Source organism: Sciurus vulgaris (genome assembly GCF_902686455.1).
Source record: "Sciurus vulgaris genome assembly, chromosome: 7".
NCBI classification, from domain to species: Eukaryota; Metazoa; Chordata; class Mammalia; order Rodentia; family Sciuridae; genus Sciurus; species Sciurus vulgaris.
Window position 1 is genome coordinate 124450729 of NC_136467.1, and position 24080 is coordinate 124474808.

Below are 24080 nucleotides of genomic sequence, written 5' to 3' on the forward strand. Positions count from 1 at the left end.
TGTGGTCCCATCAGGAATGAAGACAGGGCTCTTAGGTTGAGGGCTCATCTTCCCAAGAATATGTTTCTCAAGAGAGGAAAGTAACAACTGCAACATTTCTTTAGACCCAGCCTCAGAGTTATGGGCAATCATTTTGTCCCACATGCTATTTGTCAACAGAACCAGCCCCAATTGAAGGGAATGAGATATACAATCTGCACTTCTGAGATGAGTGACAGATAATTTGCACCCTTCTTTAACCTACCCCAATCAATTTTTTAAAACTCACTAAAAAAGAGAGAATCTGTGCAATCAGTCCTACATCCAGTAAATAAATTATAATTTTCTCAAATCGTCTTCCAAAAGCAATTAAAGGTCCTCTCTGCTTCAGTGTTAAATTCCACTATATAGCTTCAATTCATCTGGAATTATTATTGGTGATCTGAGTAGGTGTCATCATAAAGTTTATTAGGGATTCAAACAACCTGGCAGTGTTTATTGAAAGACTGTCTTCCCTTCGTTGCTCTGCCATGCTACCAAAGACACATATTTAAGGCTGGATCTATTTCTAAATATCTACTCTATTTTGTTGTCTTATTTGTCTACTGTTGACAAAACACTGTGCTAACTAACAGAATCATATAATAGGTCTTGTTATGTTAAGTTTTTCTAGTTGTGCTGTGATTTTCAAAAATTTCCTTGGCTAAGACCATAGTAAGTATGTATGAATTTTAAATTCAGCTTGATGATTCCTTCGTACCTTAAAAAGAAAAAATAACAAGAAAAAGAAACAAAAGAGCAAGCAAATAAAAAGACTTGCCATGATTTTTAATGAGATTTTACTGAATACAACTATAATCTGAAGAGAACTGACCTCTTTGAAATATTTAGTGTTATAATGACCAAACAGGGTAGTTTCTTAATTTGCTTATATCTGTTCATTTCTCTCAATGATGTTTTATAGTTTTCAGTATAAATTTTTTCCCAATCTTTTGTTACCTTTATTCAGAGGTATTTATTTGATAATTTTGATACTATTGTGGAAGTTATCATTTTCTTGATTTTGTTTTCTATTTCTGGTAGAACATAATATAATTGGTTTTATTTATCCTGACCTTACATCTAGCAACTTTATTAAATTTGCTTATTAATCTGTGAATTTTTTATTACATTTATTTTCTGTGTCTGCTCTTGTAAAGATAAATAATAACAATTTTACCTTCTTTGCAATCCTTACGCCTTTTATTAACTTTTATTGCCAGTTTCCATTGCTTAACACCTCTAGTACTCTAGATATCAAAGGGAAATTTTTAAAAATTTCATTCCCGGTTCTGATGTATGCAATAGGATAGCTATGTTTTCTCACATTGAGGAAGTTCCTTTTTATTACAAGTTAGCTACTAGGTTTTGTAAAAAATTAAGACCAGTTTGTAAGTTCTGCCAAATGATATTTTGTGATATAAAGGTGAATATATAATTTTACCTTTTCAGTTAATATGAGTCATAATAATTAATTCTCAAATGTGGAAACATTTCTGATTAAACTCCATTTAGGATCTTTTTAATATGTTATTATATTCAATTTGGTAAGATTTTTTCAAATATTTGGAATCTAGTTCCTAAGAGTGACTTGTCTATAAATTTTGTTGTTGTGGAATCCTTCTCAGATTTTGAAGTAAAGCTTATAGTGGTCCTGTAAAAATCATTTGAAAAAATAGCCTTATTACCAAAAGTGACATACAAATTTGATGCAATCCCCATTAAAAATACTAATGATATTAAGCACAGAACTAGAAAAAAAAAACAGTTCTAAAGTTTTTATAGAAAAATAAGAGACCCAAAATAGCCAAAGCAATCCTGAGCAAGATGTAATGCTAAAGGCATCATGATATCAGACCTCATGTTATACTACAGAGCTATAATAACAAAAACAGAGAGGAAGACCAATGGAATAAAATATAAGACACAGAAGCAAACCCACATAGATACAATTATCTGATACTTGACAAAGATGCCAAAAATATATGTTGGAGAAATGACAGCCTTTTAAAAAAAATGGTGCTAAGAAAACTGGATATCCATATGTAGAAAAGTGAAATTAGATCCCTATCTCTCACTTGCACAAGTCAACTCAACATGCATCAAAGTCCTAGGACTTAGACCAGAAACTTTGCAACTGCTAGAAGAAACCATAGGGTCAGCACTCAAACACATTGACCCAGATACAACTTCTTCAGTAAGTCCCCTAAAACAAGACCCCCTCAAGAAATAAAACCAAGAATTAATAAGTGAGGTGGTATCAAATTAAAAAGCTTCTGCAACATGGAAGAAAATCTTTACTAGCTGCTCTCCCAACAGGGGATTAATATCCAGAATATATTAATATTCAGAACTCAGAAACTAAACTCCAGAAAAACAAATGAGCAAAAGAACTAAACTGACATTTCTCAAAAGAGAAACACAAGTGACCAACAAATATATGAAAAAATGTTCAACATCCCTAGCAATAAAAGAAATGCAAATCAGAACTGCATCAAGATTCCATCTCACTCCAGTGACAATGGCAATCATCAAGAATACAAATAATAATAAATTTGGGCATGGATATGGAGAAGAGATACACTTATATAACGTTGGTGGGACTGCAAATTAGTACAACCACTCTAGAAAGCAATATGTAGATTCCTTAAAAACTAGAACTATATTGGTTAGGGAGATAGCTCAGTTGGTAGAGTGCTTGCCTTGCAAGCACAAGGCCCTGGGTTCGATCCCCAGCACCACCAAAAAAAAAAAAAAAAAAAAAACTGGGAATATACCCCTTATGTGACCAGCTATCCCACTCCATGGTATTTATCCAAAAGAACTAATATCAGCATGCTATAGTGATACAGTGAAACAGGAACATCAATGTTTATAGCTGCCCAGTTCACAATAGCCAAGTTATAGAACCAGTCCAGGTACCTGTCAACAGATGAATGGACAAAAAAATGCAATATGTATACACAATGGAGTTTTACTCAGCCATAAAGAATGAAATTATGTATTTGCTGGTACATGGCTAGAACTGGAGAATATTATGCTAAATGAAATAAACCAGACTCAGAAAATCAAGACACAAATGTTTTCTCTCATGTACAGAAGGTAGACAGAAAAAAGGAATTAAAAGAAGGGTGGAGGATCCAGTGAAAATAGGGAGAACAGTAGAATAGAGAAAGGGAATTGATGGGGAGGAAGGAGGGATGGGAAAGGGGAGGAACTGTGGAAAGAAATTGATCAAATTATGCAATATACATGTATGAATATATCTGTGAATTCCACATTTATGCATATCTACAAAATGTCAATTAAAAAAATAAATAAATAAAAGGAAAACCAATAGAACAGAACAGGGGAAGAGAGGGAGGAGGGAATATGATGTACCAGACTGAAATAGAGCAAATTATATTGCATGCATGTATGAACGAGTCAAACTGAACCCCACTATTATGTATAACTATAATGCACTAATAAAACATTAAGAGTGTTCACAGTGTTTTGCATTTTTTGAAGTTTGTATAAAATTAGTATTGTTTCTTCCTTAAAGATTTTAATACAATTATTGAAGAGACTTGAACTTGGGGTTTTGTTTGGAAAACGTTTTACAGAATAGATTTGCTGTTTCTATTAGATATGGAACTCTTCATATTTTATTCATTTGTCAGCCTTTGTACATTGTATATTTTTAGTAATTCGACCATTACTTACAAATTTATTTTTGTAAAGTTGATCATCATAGTTATTATTATTGTTTCATGCTGAAGAATCAACAAAAATATAACCAAAGATATAAAAATGTGTATCATTGGAGTCTGTAATAATTAATTTAAATTGTCGACTTGATTGGATTAATAAATGCCAAAGATTAAGAGGCTTCTGGGTGTGTCAATGACGATGTGTCTAGGAATGATTGGCATGTGGGATAGTGAACTGGAGTGGAGACCCTGCCTAAGTGTGGGCAGCACCATCCAATAGGTTGGAGGCTTGGATAAGATACAAGTTGAAAGAACAAGAAAGCAGATGCAGATACAACCTCTATTCTTCTTGAATGGTTTCTTGATTGCTGCTGCAGTTGCCTGAGGATATCAGAATCTCACTCCTTCACTCTTCCAAAGCCGACTCTGCCGGTGATTCTCCAGGGAGTTTCCAGAAACCTTCAGTCTTGGTCTGGGGTAGCATGGTTGATCCCTGTTGTTCTGAGGTTTCAGCGTCTTGTTCCTCCAGCTCTCCAGCCTGCAGGTGGCCATGTCAACTACCCAGCTTCTGGTTGTGTAAGCCAATCTAATAAATCCCATTTAATAATCATACCCCCTGTTAGTTCTGTTCCTCTAGAGAACCCTGATTAATACAGAGTCCCAGAAAGAAATAAGAAATTAATGATGCAGAAAAAGTTCTTAAAGGAATACTGACTGAATGGTTCCCAAATTTGGCAAAAGATTACAAGAAATTATTTTTTAAAAATAAGAACTACAAATAAATGACAGAAAGATCAATAGAAGGAAGGGAGCAGGGAAAGGAGAAAGAGAGGTATTGGGGTCTGAATTAGAATAAGATATATTCCATGCACACAACAAGGGCAGGGCAGAGAATAGAAGTTCATTAGATTAGATAAAGAGAAGGGAGGGGGCATGGGAATAGGAAAGACCATTGAATGAACTGGACATAACTTTCCTATGTTCATATATGAATGCATGACCAGTGAAACTCCACATCATGTACAACCACAAGACTAGGATCCTGATTAGAATAAGTTCTACTCCTTGAATGCATAATATATCAAATACACTCTATTGTCATGTATATCTAAAAAAAAATTTTTTTAATTTAAATTATTTCAAAATGGATTCTACTGTTATGTATAACTAAAAAGAACCAATTAAAAAAAAGATTTAAGAAGATTTGCAGATCCAGAAAAAGGACAAAACAAAGGAATCTATGATAAAACATCATGAGTAAACCAGAAAACTAAATCAAAGATTCTTAAAAGCAATAAAAGAGGGATCACACATCGTGATTAGGGAAAACAAGTGAAATGACAGTAGATTTCTAATCCACTAGTCAGAAAGGATGGAGCACAAGGTTTCTAAATTGTTGAAAGAAAAGAGAAATGGTAACCTAGAATGCACATCCAGTGAAAATAGTATTCAGGAATGAAGGGGCTTTCAAGACATTGTAGAGGAAGAAAAATCAATAGAATGTGATACCAGTAGACCTACCTTTAAAAACTGACTAGAGAAAGTTCTTAAATCGGAAGAGAAATGATTAATGGAAGAAATCTTGGAATATTAGGAAGGAAGAATAAACAATAGAATGAGTAAAAATACAATATATTGTATGGTTTCATTTATCTAATATTCTTGAAATGATTTAATTATAGAGGTGGAAAAGAGATTAATGGTTACTAGGTGTTGAGTGATGTTGCTGTTGGGGGTTATAACTATGAATGGCAGGACAAGATAGACCTCTGAGGTAATGGAATATAGCTTGTACTTGATTATGCTAGTGGTTACATGATTCTACAATTGTGATAAAACATAAAGCTATAAATTGTGCACACACATGGCACCAGTGGCAGTTTCCTGGTTTTGATATGGTTCTATAGTTACTTAAGATATAAACACTTGGAGAAGTTCAGCAAAGGATTACTGTATTTGCAGTTTTCTGTGAATTTGGGTTTATTTCAAAATAAAGTTCTTGGTTTTTTTTTTTAACTGACTTTCTGACTGAAATCCCAGACCCTCACAACACAAAATGTAGAACAACAGGGACTTGCATACATTGCCGATGATAATGCAAGGTGGTATAGCCACTTTTAAAGTTATTGTGCATATGTATGAATATGTAACAACAAACTCCACCATGTATAACTATAATGCACCAATTTAAAAAAAATCCTGGATGGGGAGAAAGACACTCTAGCAGTTTGTTACAAAGCTAAAGATTCACAATATGATTCAGGAAATGTATTCCTAAGTGTTTACACAATTAGTGGATATCTTATAGCCACACAAAAACCTGTATGGATATTTATAGCAGCTTTATTCATAATTGTTCTAAATGAGAAGCAACCGAGATATCCTTCAATAAGTTAATAGATAAACCATAGTACATTCGTACAGCATTCAAGCTATCAAACTATGAAAAGACGTGGAGGAAACTTAAGTGCCTCTTGTTAAGTGAAAGAATTTGGTCTGAAAAAAACTACGTACTCTGTGTTTGCAATTATATAACATTCTAGAAAAGGTAAAACTACAGACATTAAATAGACTAGTGGTTTCCAGGTGTTCATGAGCAGGAGAGGAGAGATTATTAGGTGGAACAGAGAGCATTTGTTTAGGTCTGTAGAACTCTGCTGTATGATATCATGGTGGATATATGACAATGTATTTATCAGAACCCATAGAACTGTGTGACAGAGTGAAACCTAGTATAACTATGGACTTTAGGTAATAATAACTATTAGTATTGGTTTGTCAGTTATAACAAGTGTACCAAACTAATGCAAGATGTTAATTATAGAAGAAACTGGATCAGGTGGTGGAGGGAAGGGAATATGGGGGAACTCTCTGTACTTTCTCTGCATTTTTTTTTTGTAAAGTCAAAACTGCTCTAAAAATAAAGTCTATTTTTTAAAAAATTTACATGGGGGATATGGATTTATTTTTCCTTTTTTTATTACATACTATCTAAGTTTTCATGTATTCTCTGTTGTATATCTGTATATTTTAGAATAAAGATTATACATATGTAAAAGAAACAACTGTGCCTATTCCATTCTCAAATTCTCAAAAGCATGCTTTAATTCTCTTGCCATAGTAGAGAAACTTCACTAAATTTATTAGTAATTGTCAGTTTGTGATTGTTTTATCCCTGGCCTCCTTCTCTTGGATTTTTATCAGGCCATAGAAATTTTAAGGAAAACAGGGGAATTTATGCAATAATTGGCATCATTAGCCATGGTTCCTAATTACTTGCCTTATATTTTTCCTTTAAGCCACATAATGACTCAAGGCAGTAAAAACTAGCAGTTGTGTTTTCATGAGGATTTTGAGGCAAAGGTAGGATACCAGTGAATACATAACTAGTAAATGATAAGCCAATATGAAACCAAGTCTAGCTCACTTCCACAGAACTTATTGGCCAGTTTCACACGATCATAAACAGTCTTCAAGATTTGAAGTAGATTCAGATAATCATTTTAGAGATAAATATCATTACAGTTGCACAAAAGACAGTTCGCTATTTCAAATATGTTTTTCTTTCATTTTAATGCCATACCCAGGCCCTTCTCTCTCTACTCAGATTTTCCACTGAAGGGCACTTCTCCAAGAATAAGACTTTCAAGAATGAGTCAAACTATTCTTCTGGTAATAAAACAGGTGTCTGAGACTATGTCTAATAAAATGGGTAATGCCAATCGTCAGTGCCCTATCTCCTTCCTCATTGAGTCTGGAATGGTTGATGTTTATGTGTGTGGATCTTCCTCTCATTCTGATCCCCACTCTACTCCCTTCTGTTCCCCTCTCTCTGTCTGTTGGACTCATTATCATATGTCAAACCCTAAGGTTTGAGATTCATTATACTGAACATACATTATGTCAGTGACTTGGAGGCCCAAGAGCCAAAACAGATTCTGAACCTGTTGCTCAATAGAGAACTCCCCAAAAACCAACCTGCCCTAGGCTCTCCCAGAAAAGGACTAGGCCCAGCAATAGCACTAACTGCAGACTCTTGAAATGAGACCAAACCTTGGTGAGACTGGTCTTTTCTGATTAATTCTAGAGCTTATAAGATTCATTCAATATTAAGATGCTTCAGGATGGAAGGATCATCCATATTCCCCAGACCTTCCCTCCTCCCACAATGAATTGGCTCAGACACTGAAAATTCCACCACAATCATTCAAAATAGTTTATTGTATTTAAAAAAAAAAAAAAACTGGAGAAACCCTAAGCAATAAGTACACAGGATGATATCTCTATACAATGTTCAGAATGTTCCATTGCAGAGATGTAATTCTATGTGATTTATTCCAGAGGAAATGCATTGTGCTAGTAAAACAATGGGAAATAGAGGAAAGGGGTAGTAGACAAATAAGCCCAGCAGGCTGTTAGAATATAGAGAGGTGGAGGAAGGCCATCACCAGTCTCAAAGTTTGGGGCTGGAAAATACTGAAGATGGTTATATTCACAAAGATGAACATTGGTATCATCAGGTTTGGAAAGATAGCAAAGCAGAAATGTCTTCACCGATCTTCTAAGAAAGGCCTTCACCTGGAGGGGGACAGACATAGTTATTAAGGAATTCAGATTCCTTCATCTTCCCTCTTTGTCATTTGACTTTGGAAAAGTCCTTTGATATTCTTCTGACCTCTAGTAGATAAGACATTTCCAATGCCATCTGTAAACACCACTTTGAGCGTGAAGTACCAACCATGCTTCACCTTGTTTGGGATGTTCTCATAGCACTTTTAAGACAGGAGGATCAAAAACAGACATTGGTTTCTGAGACATTTCCTATTCATGCAGTGAATCTACACTTAACCGCAAGGGAGCCAGGCTCCAGAAATGCTCCTGCACTGAAGCCCTACCTCAGGAAAAATAATCCAGAAGGTTTCTAAATTTTGAGGCTTACTTTACTAAATCATTGGGATGCAGTATTATAATGCAAAACATTGATCTTAGGTGCTGGAGATTATTTCTAAGTCTGTAGGTATAGTCTCGGAACAAATTTATGAAAAGGGACGACAGGTCCTGAAGCTTTGGAATATTAGATGATGCCAATTTCTGGCTTGTTCTAACAAGCAGAAATCAAGAGGCACAGCTTCCCCTACCCTCCTTCCTAAGGGTATCACACGTGCTTTTCCCCATCTGTTTTTCTCTCTCAGAAGTCTCCACAGACATCTTTCTCTGATCATGCCTGACTTACCTCCGCTTGTCTCACAGGGGCCCGCGGCGTTCTGCTGTAGGGTTTTTGCGCATGCCCTTGATGATGAAGATGGTCCCCACAACGATGCCCACTAGACCCACAACCAGGCCCAGGGCACACACCACATTTTCTTTAGTTTCTGGGAGTGGAGTTTGCTCTTCAAACTCTGGGGCAAAATAAAACAGGGTAGATGATAATGAATGTGGTAGAGAACAGCATTTAGGGTTAAATGTAGTCAAGAGAAAATTTATTAATAGATTAAAGAAGAGAAAGAATGAGGTGTTGATGGAATTGCAGATTAAAAAGTTGAGGAAGCTGGGTAATGGAAGGACACATGGATATGAAGTGTAGCAGATATTATGATATGCTCTGAGTTCTAGGTGTCCAGACATAAGCATCATAGGCGGAAAAGTTAAAGAGGACCAAAGGTCATTCCATACCCCAGTGTTTGAGAAGAGGTCTGTCCAAACCCAAGTGATCCACCTCGCAGTCATAGAAGTCTTCATTGGAAGGCAAGAAGGGGAGATAGTGGAACTTGCGGAAAAGCTGGTCTTTCCTGGGTAGGAAGACTGTCTCTGACACTCCTTTGGTGACAGGTTCTCCATTTTTAAGCCATCTGACATTGACCACTGGAGGGGAGAACTTGTCGATGAAACAAATGAGGACATTAGGCTCTCCCAGTTCCACAGGGCCACTCGAGAGCACCGTCACTTCTGGAGGCACTGGGGGCGGGAGACACAGAACAGAAATTAGCCTTTATTCCTTAGGCTTGCACCTCTCTCTCCCCAACTGACTTGTGGTACAAATCTATCTAATGACTCTAAACCTTAAAAAAAAAAATTTGAAATTGTGCTCTGAGAAAACTGGGCCACAATCTCAGATACCTAGCTCTGATGCTCTGGAGTTAATATTTAGGCATGAGATCTTCAAGGATCTCATTCCTGGCTCCCCAAAATGGGCAGTGACTTCATGAGTGGCCATGGATGACAGAGACAAGACTTGAGTACATCAAGAAAGGCACAAACTCAAAGTTCTTGGGTCTGTGGCAGGAGAATTTGGGGTTTGCTTATGGTTAGGGTCAGACCTCTGGGAGGGAAAGTCACAATGATAAAAGACAAATCACTTGAAGTATCTACTTTAAAGCTATGAATCCCCACACCCAGGAATGCAGCAGAGGTGGGAGTGGTACCATTGGAGTCTGAAGTGTGGTTGGAGCGCTTTATCATGATGTCTAGGTTGGCTTTGTCCACAGCTATATTGGCCAATGCACCCTGAGCCTCAAAGCTGGCAAATTGTCCAAATTCTTCAAGCCGCCAGATGGTCTCCTTCTTTTCTATATCCACATGGAAAATCTCATCGCCGTCAAAGTCAAACATAAACTCTCCTTTTTGGTCAGGAGACAGATAGAATTCCGCCTGGATGATCGAATGTTCCTCTGAAAGGCAGGAAAGGGAGTTAAGGAGGGAATCAGGAAGGGGAGATGAAGAAGACATATGCATGTGAGCAGGAGGTGATGGAGACAAGCTGGGCCAAATGGAACAGAGGAAGATGGAGACGGGGGGTGAGTGAAAATGTGAGATCTAGGTGATGGACAGCCAAACTGAACAAAGCTGGGAAGGAAGAGATGAGGAGACAGGATTACAGAGGTGGACTGAAGGAGAGGACAGCTGAAAGTCCAGCCTCTTATGAAGCTATTAATTGACTCCTCTTAACTAGCTGGGAAATGATTTTTTTTTTTTTTCTTTTGTAGAAAACCAGCAGCTGGTCCTAAGAAAGGAGCTGCTATACTTTACTCAGGCATTAAGTAAACTTGGGCCAGAACTCCAGAACATCTCTTTCTCCCAACATTGTACTAAGAAATTGTTTGAAAGGTTGGGTTCTAAACTCTGAAATCAAATAAAATCTTGAATTCTTGGGTTAGGGAATGTAGTTCAGTGGTAGGAGTTTTTGCCTAGCACATGCAAGTCACTATGTCCAAAACTCAGCGCTGCAAAATAGTCAGGGGAAAAAAAAAAAAAAAAAACTGAAATCCTGTTCAGTTACTTACCTAGTGATCTTCAGTAGATTTTTCTACCAACTTATGTGTAATTTTCAAATTATAGTTCTGCTGTGATTTTGATTTTACTGTGGCTTTTTTTAAGATTAAATGAGATAAGATTAAGTAGCTTCTTAGAACGTCTTCAGACCTCTAACAAGCATTCTTCACGTTTGAGTCACAACTTTTTAAGGAGTAGATCCATGGAAAATACAACTGGGGCCTGAGGCACCCAGAAAATTAAGATTTAGATCTTGCACTATTGTACAGCACTGACATCCCTGACTCCAAACCCACACCATGGAGAGCTCTGTGAGATGATAATGATCTGAATTGACCTTAGTAGTTTGACCTTTATCTTAATGCTCCTTATATTGAGACAGTCATTATAAGACATTCTATTATGGTTGATATTAAGAATAGCCAACACCAAGGGAATAATCAACATGAAAAAGAAAAGCTACAGTTGGAGAGTTTGCAGTCCATGGTGTGTGAAGCTAAAAGGGAAGTGTTTCTCTACTCAGGCTTCAGAGATAAGGCAGGAGATTTTAATGTTTGGCTGTATATTAATAAGCCTAGGTATTTATTTAGCATTTGCATAGATGCACAAACAGTTATATTCTGACTGTCCTTTTCCAACCCAGGGGAAGAGCACTACCTTTCCAGGTAAGCATGCTCAAATAGGGCCCTTTCTGGGCAGTAGAAACCTACAATGCCATTTTGTCTCTGGAATCTGGGTTACTCCTGTGTTCATTTCTATTCCACCTGCAGCCCTCCATAGGGCCACTCTGGGTGAAGAAGAGTACTTTTTCACAACATATATTTACAGTAGCACAAAGATTTGTTCTGGATATGTCAGAAAACAATATTAGACCCTCCACTTGCTCATTTGTCTATGCTCTGGGAAGTATTACTAAGTAACAGTGACCATAGACGATGTAAGATCTACTGTGGCACAGAAGGAGGTGGATGTCTGTCACTGACCCAAGAGACAGTAAGTTAAAGGCACTTCATATCAGTACATCTGTCCCCTTCCCTTCCTTGGCTAGATGCTTTTTGGTGACTTTTCTTTTTAGTGAACAATGCCTGTGCTCAAAATATGCTGACAGGATTCACCTGCCAAAAGTTACCAGGTATTCTGCTAAGAACAGTGCTAATAAGCTCTCATTTTTTTTTCCTCATTTAATTCTAACAAAATTATGTGAAGTTTCCAATTTTTTAATTTTACCAAGTTTCCAAGAAAGAAAAATTAAAGCCTAGAAATATTAAATGTCAATGACTCTCAGAATAATACCCTTTCACCCTCTGTAAGTTTGGTTTTTATCAAATCAAGGGTATTAATCAATATGCAACTCCATTTCGATCCTACAAACTAAATTTGACTTACTTCAATTAATGGCAAGGGAAGAACTCATCCAAATCTATTTTATGCTTTCAGATTCAGACCCACTATACCTGTCACACTTTTCTTTCAATCCAAAGATTGCCTTGCAAATGCCCACAGTACATTTCTCCAAAGCTTCATTGTCTGCTACCCTCAATTTTGATTTTCTTAGCACCTACCTTTGATTGCCCATGATTCCTGAGCGTTCATCAGTACAGCCATGAAGAAAAAGCCTAACACCATGACTTCACTTCTGGCCATTTTCTTCTAGAGTGCTTTGATGAGGGTTGGTAGAACTCCCAAGTAAGGCAGAAGAAACAAGAATAAAAGAAAAGAAGATTAAAATTCAAATCGGTTGAGTTTTAGCCAATCAGAAAAATCTTTCAAGATGACACATCTGTTGCTAGGAGAAGACTCTTGTAAAGGGTCCTGAACAAGAAATAAGTAGTTTATTAGGGGGGAAAAAAAAGCTCTTAAACACGCAACAAAATGATCCAGGTTTTTGAGACTGTTGGTCAATTGCCCACACACTCTTCCATCCTAATCCAAGTTTTAGACAAGGGTTTTACCTGAAGAAAAGTATCAGTGGAAATAAGCTAAAATGAAAGCTAAATACAGATCCTGCCTCTAGGGTGAGACAGCAGGGGAGGTTTTAAGAGAAAATGAATCATCTAAAGAGAAGGTAAACTGTCAGGCCACGTAGAATGCCTGGATTTGGGCACGCTGGGTGACAGAGGGTCACTTGAGAAGCTCCTTATGGCTTCAGGCGTCTCTTTCAGTGTCCTATATTGGCATCAGATCTGCCATTTTGGTGCCAGCCATTATTCTGCCTCCCCCACACCACTTTACAACCCCGATTGTTAGCCTGCAAACTTCCTAGTCTGTCATTGGTCCGTTGTTATTCGAGAAATTCCACTACTTAAGAATAGCTCCACCGCCATTCTTTCCTCCTCACCCTCTCTCTCCTCCTCACTCGCTCTTTCTCACTCACTCTCTCACGCTCTCACTCTCTCTCTCATTTTCTCTCTCTCTCACCCTGTGAGCAGACACTCTGCATGTCTGCTTAATAAAATCTCTTGCATGAGTTCCCGCATCTGCAGTGGTTTCTGGGTGCTTTTCATCCTAGACCACAGAATGACCCACAGATCAAGTTCCTGGGGTCACTGGCATTGTGCTGTATTTAGAGAACATTGGAAGAGAAACTCTTGAGCTTCAACACTCCCAGAAGTTGAGAGGGAGGATAAAGCTACACCTTGGAACATGGGTAGTGAGTGATTAACGAAAACAACAGGCTGTAAGAGGGGACTTTCTCCCAGATTCTGCCAGACCGGAGAGTTCTAGAGAGAATCTGACCTGGGAGACACAAGTCAATGAGCAAATTGGGCAAAGCTTCTTCTGCTGGGCACACTCAGGGTGATAGCCCAGAGGGGACGTTGCCATTCCTTCCCTCATGTCTTAAGATTATGAAAGCTCTTCTTTTGTCATATGGCTATTAAAGCTCTGACTCAAAGAATATATTTTGATGTTTTCCATACAGAATTCTGAAAGATAAGAGCCTCTGAATCTCCAGTTTCTGAAAATACAGTTCAATAGAAAGAAAATGTTAAGCTACACGTAGAGAGGATGGAAATTCCAATACTCCTAAGGAAGAGCATGCTGGCCGTGAGATACCCAATCGGGCAGTGAGTCCTTCATATAATCCCAGTTGTGACATGTTTGTTTAGGGTAGATGTTGCACACTGTTGTGCTGAGGTCTTATCCTGCCATGCACTGGGGCCCTCACACAACAGGAGGGCATCACTGATTTTCTGATCACACCCAAGGGCTTTCAACAACTGGCATTATTAACTCCTAGAAGATGTTAAATGGTTATTAACTCCTAAATCACTAAGAGAAGAACCATAACACAGTCCGGCCCTTAAAATGGTTCAGGTATCCATCTCTTGGAGGCAAAGGAATGACCAGATGAGGGTTCTGAAGTTTCGGTCTGCACTGAGAATCTGGTTCTATGATTTAGGTTCATTGTCTCCTCTTCCAGAGGCAAAACTAAGTTTTATCATTTTTCTGTGTACCCTTTGTTGGCTGCCATATGCTTTGTCCTAAAAGGTGCTTAATAAATACATGGTAGATCCAATGATATTTTACATGTCATAAAGCACCTCCAATCCAACATGTTGCTCAGCAACTTGTGATTTTATTTAGTCCTCAACCACTGATTGGTTCTGTTCATGAGATTACTAAATTTGGGAGACTTCAAAAACGACTTTCACTTCCCCTCCTCTGTGATATGAGAGAAGTTCCTATTTGGACACTCATGGTTTCCTGTTCTCCCAAACTCTTAATTTCCTGTGTGCTTGAGGGGATTTCTGAGGGCACCTGAGTGATCTCTTCTTGATGACGTTAAATGGTGAGGAACACTGTACCAGTCATTGAGGATTGTACCACTGTACCCATAGACACTTTAAACAGAACAAAATTAGCTATAAGGAAGTATACCTTAAAACTGTTGGGGAGTCTGGAAGAGCAACAGTGAGTGCACGTTTAGCTTTAGAAGAGGTCAGGAAACTGTGGGAAGCCCCATGGCCATCTCAGTTCCTCTAGAGCCCCAGGGAGTAGAATGTCTGCTGTGGCTGTCACTCATGCCTGCAGCTGCCAAAATTCATGTCTTTGAAACCCTTGTGTCCTCTGTGTGAGATGACTTCAGCCTAACTTCTACATCCCAAATTTCATAATGCCAAGTCTCACTAGAAAAATGTATGTTCAGAAATTTGGGAGTGAGCAGAAATGGGGAGATATAACATTCTTACTTTTATTCCCTGATATGACCATGCACATAAATGGACATTTTATTTAAAAAATTACTAAATGTAAGTGTATATAATATCTATCTGTCATCTATCCATCTATCATTTCTCCACTATATCTCACTTTGATTTTCCCCATAGTACCAAATTTAAGACCAGAGGAAATATTCTTGTGGAGTAATTGGTTAGAACTTGGGAATGAAGGAGCCATCCATATTGAACCAGATCAAGTCTGAGACCTCAGTACTTCACATACTTGTGGAGTCTATATTCTGAGACCCTCCAGCCCCCTTTCTATTTTTAATTTTGATTTTTGGTACCAGGGATCGAACCCAGGGGCACTTAACCACTGAGTCACATCCCCAGCCCTTTTTATATATATTTTTATTAAATACAGGGTCTCACTGAGTTGCTCAGTGCCTCCCTAAGTTGCTGAGTCCGGGTTTGAACTCACAGTCCCACAGGTGTGCGTCACTGTGCCTGGTATCCAGCCCCCCTTTTAACTTCCCTTTCCTGCCCCCTTTCCCTCAGCACTCAAGTTCCTCATGGTGCTCTTCCCTACCGAGGGCTCCCCCAACAGACAGACTGAGGACATGTTACATAGGCATTTCACTCCCAACTCAGTACACGAGAAACTTTTCTTATTCCGTGTCACTTCTCCATATCCTAAGAGATGGCAGAAGCTAGCCTCCTGAAATAAATTCTCCATCAGAATGAAAACTGGAAAGTGCTGGTCTTAGCAAATGTGCTAGGGTGGTAGGTTAATGGGTCTTCCTAGCATGTCCTCTGAGAGCAAGGGGCTCCACAGTGAGGTGGTTTATCTTGAACCTGGGAGGACGACAGTTAAGAAACGGATTCATTCTCTGTTCACCTCCACCTGAAAGGATGCTTTAAAGATCCAAGTTCTTTTTACACAGACCCCCCAGAAGTGTGAAGTGATACTTCTTCACTTGGGTAGTCTTTGTAAATAGGAAATGCAGGAGAGAGAGAGAGAGAGAGAGAGAGAGAGAGAGAGAGAGAGAGAGAGTGTGTGTGTGTGTGCATGCACTTTGAGTCCACATTTCAGAATATTTCCCTACTGGAAAAACACATGTTCCATTGCTATAACTTGAGCATCTATAGGTAGATTGTTCAGAAATTCCCAATGTTCTTGTCTGTTCTAAAAGGCACAAGCTGAACCTTATAACTGAGAGACTGTGAAGGAAAAGATTCACTTGAAAAGTCACCAAAGAAGCCTAAGAGTGATTGACCCCAACAGCTGCCCAGGTGTGTGCAGTCAACATCTCTATCCCCTTCACCCAGTCACTCCTCCTAGACATTGGGCAACTTGTTTTCAGTTGCTTCCCACTGTGTCTGTCATCTTTCCACTCCAAAGCCAGCGCAGACTGTTAAGATGAAGAAAATTCCAAAGCAAAACTGTTTTCATTTTCTAAAAAAGTGCTGTCACCTTGAATCCTCTTATGGCCACTCTCCCAGAAATAGGGAATGATTTCATGCAACCATCCAAATGTGACAGAGTCCAGAAACTGCATCCTTAAGTATTATGTTCTATTGCACAAGTTTGAAATGGTGTAACTTCATCAAGGCCTGAATGATTTTATGGAGTTCAGATATGTTTGGTGCATATAACTTTGTGTGTGTGTGTGTGTGTGTGTGTGTGTGTGTGTGTGTGTGTGTGTGAAGGAAGACAAGTTTAGAAGTCTCCTTTTCTAATCATTCCAATTTACATAATTTTAAATTTACTCATTAAACCTTTAATACTGCTTGATCATATTTCATGTTTAATTTTTGTGTTCTGAGAGTACCTGAAGGAACCAATGTAACTGTTATGTCGGATAAGCACTAAATAAAACTTTTAATCAAACTGGTATTGTGCCTACTATCGTCCCTTTACAGATTCTTGTTAAAAGAACTATTCCTCTTGCCACTAGATAGCAGCACAATGCAGGAATTACTTGTTCAATTTTAAATAAAATATTATTCTATTATTCCTTAAGTTGTACTAATAAACCTCAATTCAGCAATTAGATTGTTCAGAACCTTGTTCAAATCAGAAGTTCCAACTTAATTTAATATAAATCTTTTTTTTTTCATTGTTTGCAGTTCTGTTATGTAGGATATTACAAAGGAAATGAGTGTAGGGTGAGAGATCTGGGGGTGGGGGAGGGTGAATTTTCTGCCCTCTCTGGGTGCGCTGTCCTCTGCTCTCTATGGAATTGCTATATTCACATACCCTGGAAGGTCTCTGAACATAAGTCTTCTTTTGTTTTTAAGTACTAGAGAAAAGTCTCTTGCTGTCTACAGGGTGACACCTACAGGTCAAGTTTTATTCTTCATGTAACAGTCAGTTCCCATCACACACTCTTATCTTCATCAATAGGAAAAATAAATAAGTGCTCCCTCCAGAGGATCAGTAGCAATTCTGCATGGTCTGACGGAGACCCAGAATGTGCTAGAAGGCCTTCAGACCCGAGTCCCTGAGTCAGTTGTTCTCATTGTCTTCTGATTCTTCTGAGGACTCAGATGCACATTCTGATAAGTCATCTCCCATCTGCTGGAAACTTCCGACTGTGCATCCCACATGTATTTGATGGTCACCTTGAATTCAGCCATCTCATATTCAAAAAGCTTCAGGACACAGGCCTGCTCCAGGGTCAGCACATCACCCTCCTTGCACAATTTATAGTCGGACAGCAGGGTCACCTTACTTGTTTGAGGGCAGTAGGCAGGCCCAACTGCCTCAGCTGTGGCCCCATGAACTGCTCCCGGGGCCCTGGATCTAGGCTCACGTGCAAGTTGCTTTGTTGCCAGCACAGGCAAAGTCCATTTCTGAGTATTTTGTGAACCACTCATTAACCCGCTCCTTTGTGCAGTTGGTAAAAAGGAGACCAACTTCACCCCTCTACTTCTTGCTAACCTGGTGCAGGTTGTCTTTGTCCTCATCAGATAAGATTCGACCCAAGGCCACCATCATCACCTTGTTTTTGCCAAAGAACATCCAGTTGTGTTTCCAGGTATTCCTAATGTCCTTCAGCTTGCTGTTCCTCATGTTGGACACAGAAAAAAAGAACAGGTGGCCACACATTTCCAAAGCTGTGGAACAACTGATGAGGCTCTGGAGTTCAAAGGGAAGTGTGGGTAGGGCAACTGTGGCCTCAGATGGGAGAGAACCTGCTGTAGTTTTTTGTTTTTTGTTTTTTTTTTTTTTTTTTAAGGGGAGGTACCAGGGATTGAATCCAGATGTGCTTAACCACTGAGCAACACCCCAGCCTTTTTATTATTTTTTATTTTGAGACAGGTTCTTGCTAAATTGCTTAGGGCCTCACTAAGTTACAGAGACTGGCTTTGAACTTGTGATCCCCTTGCCTAAACTCCTGAGTCACTGGGATTACAGGTGTGTGCCACCATGTCTGTCTTCTAGGTCTTCAATCTGGTGTTTCCTCACCACCTTTACCAGCACCAAAGCTACTAACTACAGGATCTAGGCCCATGGTCTTTCCTAGGTTTCTGACTCATCTGTGAACAATAATGGAATCAATCCTATCTTTCTGCTTTGTCCATTTATTGGTAATCTAGAAACATTTACCTGCACTAGGAAGACTCCAGCTAAATGGAAATATAAGGAGACTTGTAGCTTCTGATAAGTGGAGGAAGCTTATCTGCATTGTGCGCTTTCTCTCTCTCTCTCTCTCTCTCTCTCTCTCTCTCTCTCTCTCTCTCTCTCCCTCCCTCTTTTGGCACAGAGATGAATCCAGGGACACTTAACCACTGAGTCACATCTCCAGTCCTTTTCATATTTTATTTTGAGATAGGGTCTCACTAAGTTGGTTTTGGCCTCACTAAATTACTGAGGCTGGCTTTGAACTCACAATCCTCCTACTTCAGCCTCCTGAGCTACTGGGATTATAGGTGTGTGCTACCATGCCTGGCATAGAGCATAGTATTCCATTCTTAAGGAATGAAATTTCTGTCCTGCAGGAGACTGACTGCTGTCTACCTGCTCAGCCCAGGGCCAGCGGGTCAGAAGCAGTGCAGATAGGTGAGTGCAGTCACCTGCACCTGGTAACTAGCTAGTCTTTTGACTTTGGGCAGGTAGGCACACAAACCTGGGTAAGCTTCAGTTACCCCAACAACAAAACAACAATACCATAATTAAGTATCTAAGTCACAGAAATGCTAGGAGGAGGGTGTGGAAAAAGAAATGAGACACAGCATAGTGCTGGGCACATAGGAAGGGTTCCATCAAAGTTAGAAGTCCTCACGATGGGAGTTTTTATTGGTACTACTGATGCCAATGGAAAAAGGGCTCAATCAGCAGCCTGTTTTTCTTCTTCCATCAGGTTCTGTTTTAGTTCCAAGCCTTTCTTGGTGGTTTTTGTTAAGGAAACTTTCTTGTTGTGCTTGGATTTCTGCATCTCGCTGAAGTCACTTGTGGCAGATGGTGGTGTGGCCAGATCTGATTTAATATAAATCTTTTTTCTGTTCCCTGATGAAAGTTTGAAAGTTTTTTTTTTTCAGGCAAAAATGAGTTTGGTTCTCCTTCCTCTTCACATGATAGCTGTTTTTTGAGACCCTGGCCTTTCTGGGGTATGTTCAGGGAGAAAGAGGAAAAGAAAAAAAAAAAGAAACAAACAAAACAAAACAAAAAAAACCCAAAAAACAGGAAATGTCTCTGGAAATTAAGTGTTTGTGTTCTCTGGACCTAGATTATGATCAGAGCAAAGCTTTTCTCTTGTGCAAGCTTTTGTAATCTCTTCAGATTCCTCACAGCCCATGTCTGGCGTGTAGGAAACGCTGAAGTATATTTTGTGTCCTCAAACTCTGGGAGTACAAACCAATACCAGTGCAGTCACCCTTTCCAGGATCCACCAATCAGGCCATGTACCCTGCCTTCTGGACTTCCTGGGCAAGATAAGAAACTCGACTCCATTGCCCAAAACTTCATGTCAGGTAGAAGAAACTTCATGTCAGGTAGAAGAAACTCTTGATTCCCTTAGGAAATAGTTGAGTTAAATTCCAGGCAAGTCAAGATAATCCTTTTTCCACATACTTTGTGGGTACAGTATAATAGGTACAGAAAGAGCAAACCTATTTAAGGATATCCTAAATATGATCCATTCAATTCTCTCTGACCACTTTTGGTCAGTGGAGACATAATAACAGAAACTTGTTTTCCCCATTATTTTGTGAATTCTGGAAAAAGAAGTAAAGAACGGTTTCACAAATCCATAAAAAGATATCTGTGCTAAGATATCCTTTAGTCAGGATGAAATTTGGGGAGTGGAGTTCTGAGAAGTAACTCTATTCAGACGACAGTGCCACCAAACATAGTCACTCTTGACCTTATTTTTCTGGACTTAGGCAGCATTATTTGGAAATGTTTATATATTAAGCATGATCATGTTAACTTCTGAGGCTGGTAAGAGTGTCTATTAGCCCTTTTCTACATTTATCCTTCATAATAATTGAGGATGAGGAGCTAAAATCTTGAAGATATCTTATTTAATATATTTGGTCAGCCATCATCATCTAGGAGCTGGGTTCTAAACATGCAAAACACTTACTGTTGAGATTTTGAGAAGACAAGAGGGATGAGGATGAGAAATTAGGAAATGGAGAATGAATCACCAGAGCCTGCTGACTAGTTAGATTTGGATGAGAAATGATCCAAAAAGTACTTAAGTAGTTAAGAATTCAAGTCTGAACGTCATGAAAGAAGGAAGGAAACACAAATACAAGTGAAGAGAAGGTGGCTCTTGTTCACTTTGGATATTGCATGGAGTACATATAGAGTGTAAGGAAAATTTGTTAAGTGATCACAACAAAAGAGAGAACACAGGTGGATAAATGGCATCTAAAGACTAGAACATTTCAAGACTTTGAATAATTACACATGGAGGAGTGGTCAGTGCTGTAAAATATCAAACCTCCCGGGAGATGGAGCTACGGAACCCAGATGATGGAGACAAGAAACCTGCATCTAGTGGCAAAGTCAGGGAAAAGAGAATGTGCTTGAGATCTGGAAGACAGAATCAGATTTTCCAGTCTCACACAGCAGAGGAGGAAGTGGGGGTGGGGGGGAGAAACTTGGCAATCCTCACAAGGAACCAGGAAGAGAAAAGAGCAGCTACAAATTCAGACTTCAGGTGTCTGGGTATGCAGCCTAAACTGGAGAGTGAATCTGAGCAGAGAGTCACTCGAGATGCCGAGAGATGTGCAGAAAATCTAAAGAAGGATAAGAACACAGTATGCACCAAGAAAATAAGAAGCAGAAGTCGTCAGGACAGCGAAAATATTTAGCAAAGAAATTTAAGAGGGAAAATATATAAAGTTAGTTTAGTGACAAATTTTTAGTATAATTTTTGATACCAGTATAAAAGTAAATTCTGTAAATAATGATATAAGTGTGTTTATGGGAAAAAAGCTCAGAATTTTCAGGCTCTGATTTGTCTTTAGAACCCGGCATGAGGTCCACAAGGGGCATTGCTGGCCAGTACCTGAGTCTTAACAATTTATGTCTGGGGCAGGTGGGCAAAGCGTGTTTCCTCCATACTGCAGAATAAAGCCCTGCTTTCTGATGTCAAAAAAAATAAAAAATAAAAAAATAAAAATAAAAAGCAAGGACAATAATAGAAAATATCTATTCTGGATTTCTGAGGTGACTTTTGAACTCTGAAACTTTTCAGGTGGAAAGAAAGATGAGAACTAGTTCAGAGGATTATTACTGGATTCATTGATATTCTTCTTTTTGGTACATTCTTTCTCCTCACCAATTAAAAATATTATTAATAATAGAGATTATAGTAACTCTTACCATTATATGCACTAAATGATAATTGTATTTCCATTTATTCTGAGAACTAGATTTCAAAGCCTAGTCTTTTGGTAAAGGCCTCACCTAGAAAGTAGAAACTGAAGTTCCAAACCAACGCCCTACCTCTGCCACCAGGAATATGCGGTTGCAGAATGAGTTCATTAAAAACATGAAAACCACTCCAATTGTTGCAGAGTGAGATCTGCCCATGGAGCCAAAGCAACTGCAGGAGTTCTCAGTCACCTGTTCTTTGTGACTCCCAGGAAGGATTTCGAGCAAGTTGCATCAAGTAACAAGTGAAGGGTTATGGAAAATAATATTCCTGCAACATAGCCCCTGAAGAAAAATGGAGAGAGGTGCGGCTGGAGAGGAACAATAAGCCCTGGGGGAAAGGGGCGGATATTGAATGCTGGGCCCTAAATCTTGACCTTCCCCGATGGCTAATTAGTACTAAATGGAGGCACAGCAAATACCAATGGGCAAGATCTGAGTACTCATCCCTTGGAATCTGGACACTTAATTCCTCAGACAACGTGTTTCAACCTTTTTACAACTACCCTCCTAAACTGAAGTTTTAACCTGTTCAACTAGCCCCTGATGGTCAAGACTGTACATACACGACTTCCAATGATTACATCATTGCACCCTATAAAACAAAAATTCCCTCTGTAACTGATGGTCATTTTCCCATCCGGAAGATAGGCCCCAACTGTGCCCAAGTCCGTGAAGGAATAAAGGCTTCTCTGAATCCATTGAGGTCCGCTTACCGTCCTTTTGCGATTACAACAAGCATGTGTTTATTGGAAAGATAGGATAAAATATTCAGGACAGAGACTGCACAGCCCAACATGGGCCTTACAGAGTTGAGGTTTTTAAAGACTGAACTTGGAAGCCTTCTATAATATAATATAAAGCTGCTCCCCTGCCCTTTATGCCGCAGCCATTTCTCTGCCTCCCAACTTACAACCTAGCTTGTCAGTCTATGAACATCCTAGCTAACTATTGGTTCATCAGTCAGCCTGCAAGTATCCTTCTCAGTTACTGGTCCCTTGTTAGCCCACGAAATTCCACTACTTAAGAACAGCTCCCCCACCATTTTCTCTCTCTCTCCTCCTGGCTTTCATTCTCTCTCTTGCGCGCATGTGCGCTTTCTTTCTCTTTTCCTCTCATCTTCTCTCTTACCCTGCAGGGAGACACTCTGCCTGTTTGCTTAATAAACCCTCTTATGTGAGTTCCCACATCTGTCCGGAGTGGTTTCTGGGTTCTTCCACCCTCCCCTCTGAAATTGGAAGATGCAGGTGCTGCACCAGGAAGTCTCACTTTCTTTGACATGATAAGGAAGGCTTTCAGGACTTAGGAGTTAAAACCTGTTTGAAACCCAGAAAATTCCATCTTTCATCCTAATGCATCTCCTGCCCCTTCTAAAAGCTCTCTTCCTTTCAGAGCTTCTGAAGATGAAACTTTTGGAACAATATTTTTTTTCCATCTTTCCTCAAAGCTGACTTTGAACAAAACCATTTTCTTGCCAATTTGACTTGACCATCTCTGGTGTAGAGAGGTTATGGCTTATCTTCTTCCTCTCTGAGCCACTGCTCATGCTGCCTGATAAAAGGTCCTTTGTTTTTGCCTGCTCTGATAAAGTTTTCTATTGTCTTTGGTCTTGTGACCATGGACCCTCTGCAAGTCCCTACCCTTCATGGTCTTTCCTGTAAGGGATCCCACGAAAACCGTGCCGGACACGGGAAATCACATAAGGGAGTTTATTAAGCAAAAAAATGTCTCCCTGCAGGGTAAGAGAGAAAATGAGAGGAAAAGAAAGGGAAAGAGAAAGGGTGCACGCAAGAAAGAGTGTGAAAAGCGAGGAGGAGAAAGAGTGAGTCACGGGGAGAGAAAAGCAAGAGAAAAATGATGGCAGGGTAGCTACCCTGAGGCAGTTGAATTCTGCCTGGCTAACGGGACCAATAACAGAGAAGGATACTTGCAAGCTGACTGATAAACCAATAGCTAGCTAGGATGTTCACAGACTGACAGTAGTTGGGAGGCAGGGAAATGGCTGCAATAGAAAGGGTGGGAGAGCAGCTTTGTACATTACATTCCCCC

At 39.2% G+C, this 24080-nt stretch overlaps 1 protein-coding gene and 1 pseudogene across 2 annotated transcripts; both read right to left on the minus strand.

Moving 5' to 3' along the window:
* Window positions 1-7912: 7912 nt before the first annotated feature.
* On the minus strand, window positions 7913-12698 carry LOC306666800 (mamu class II histocompatibility antigen, DR alpha chain). The gene is made up of 5 exons (XM_079149074.1): window positions 12542-12698; window positions 10133-10378; window positions 9384-9665; window positions 8944-9109; window positions 7913-8288 (listed from the first exon to the last, which is right to left on the minus strand). The coding sequence occupies exons 1-4, from the start codon at window positions 12621-12623 to the stop codon at window positions 8955-8957; spliced, it is 765 nt and encodes a 254-aa protein (XP_079005200.1). The 5' UTR covers window positions 12624-12698; the 3' UTR covers window positions 7913-8288; window positions 8944-8954.
* A 4950-nt stretch (window positions 12699-17648) lies between these two features.
* LOC306665766 (mRNA turnover protein 4 homolog) lies at window positions 17649-19581 on the minus strand (annotated as a pseudogene). The gene is made up of 2 exons: window positions 19485-19581; window positions 17649-18259 (listed from the first exon to the last, which is right to left on the minus strand). The product of its transcript is annotated as an mRNA turnover protein 4 homolog (transcript).
* Between the last annotated feature and the right edge of the window lie 4499 nt (window positions 19582-24080).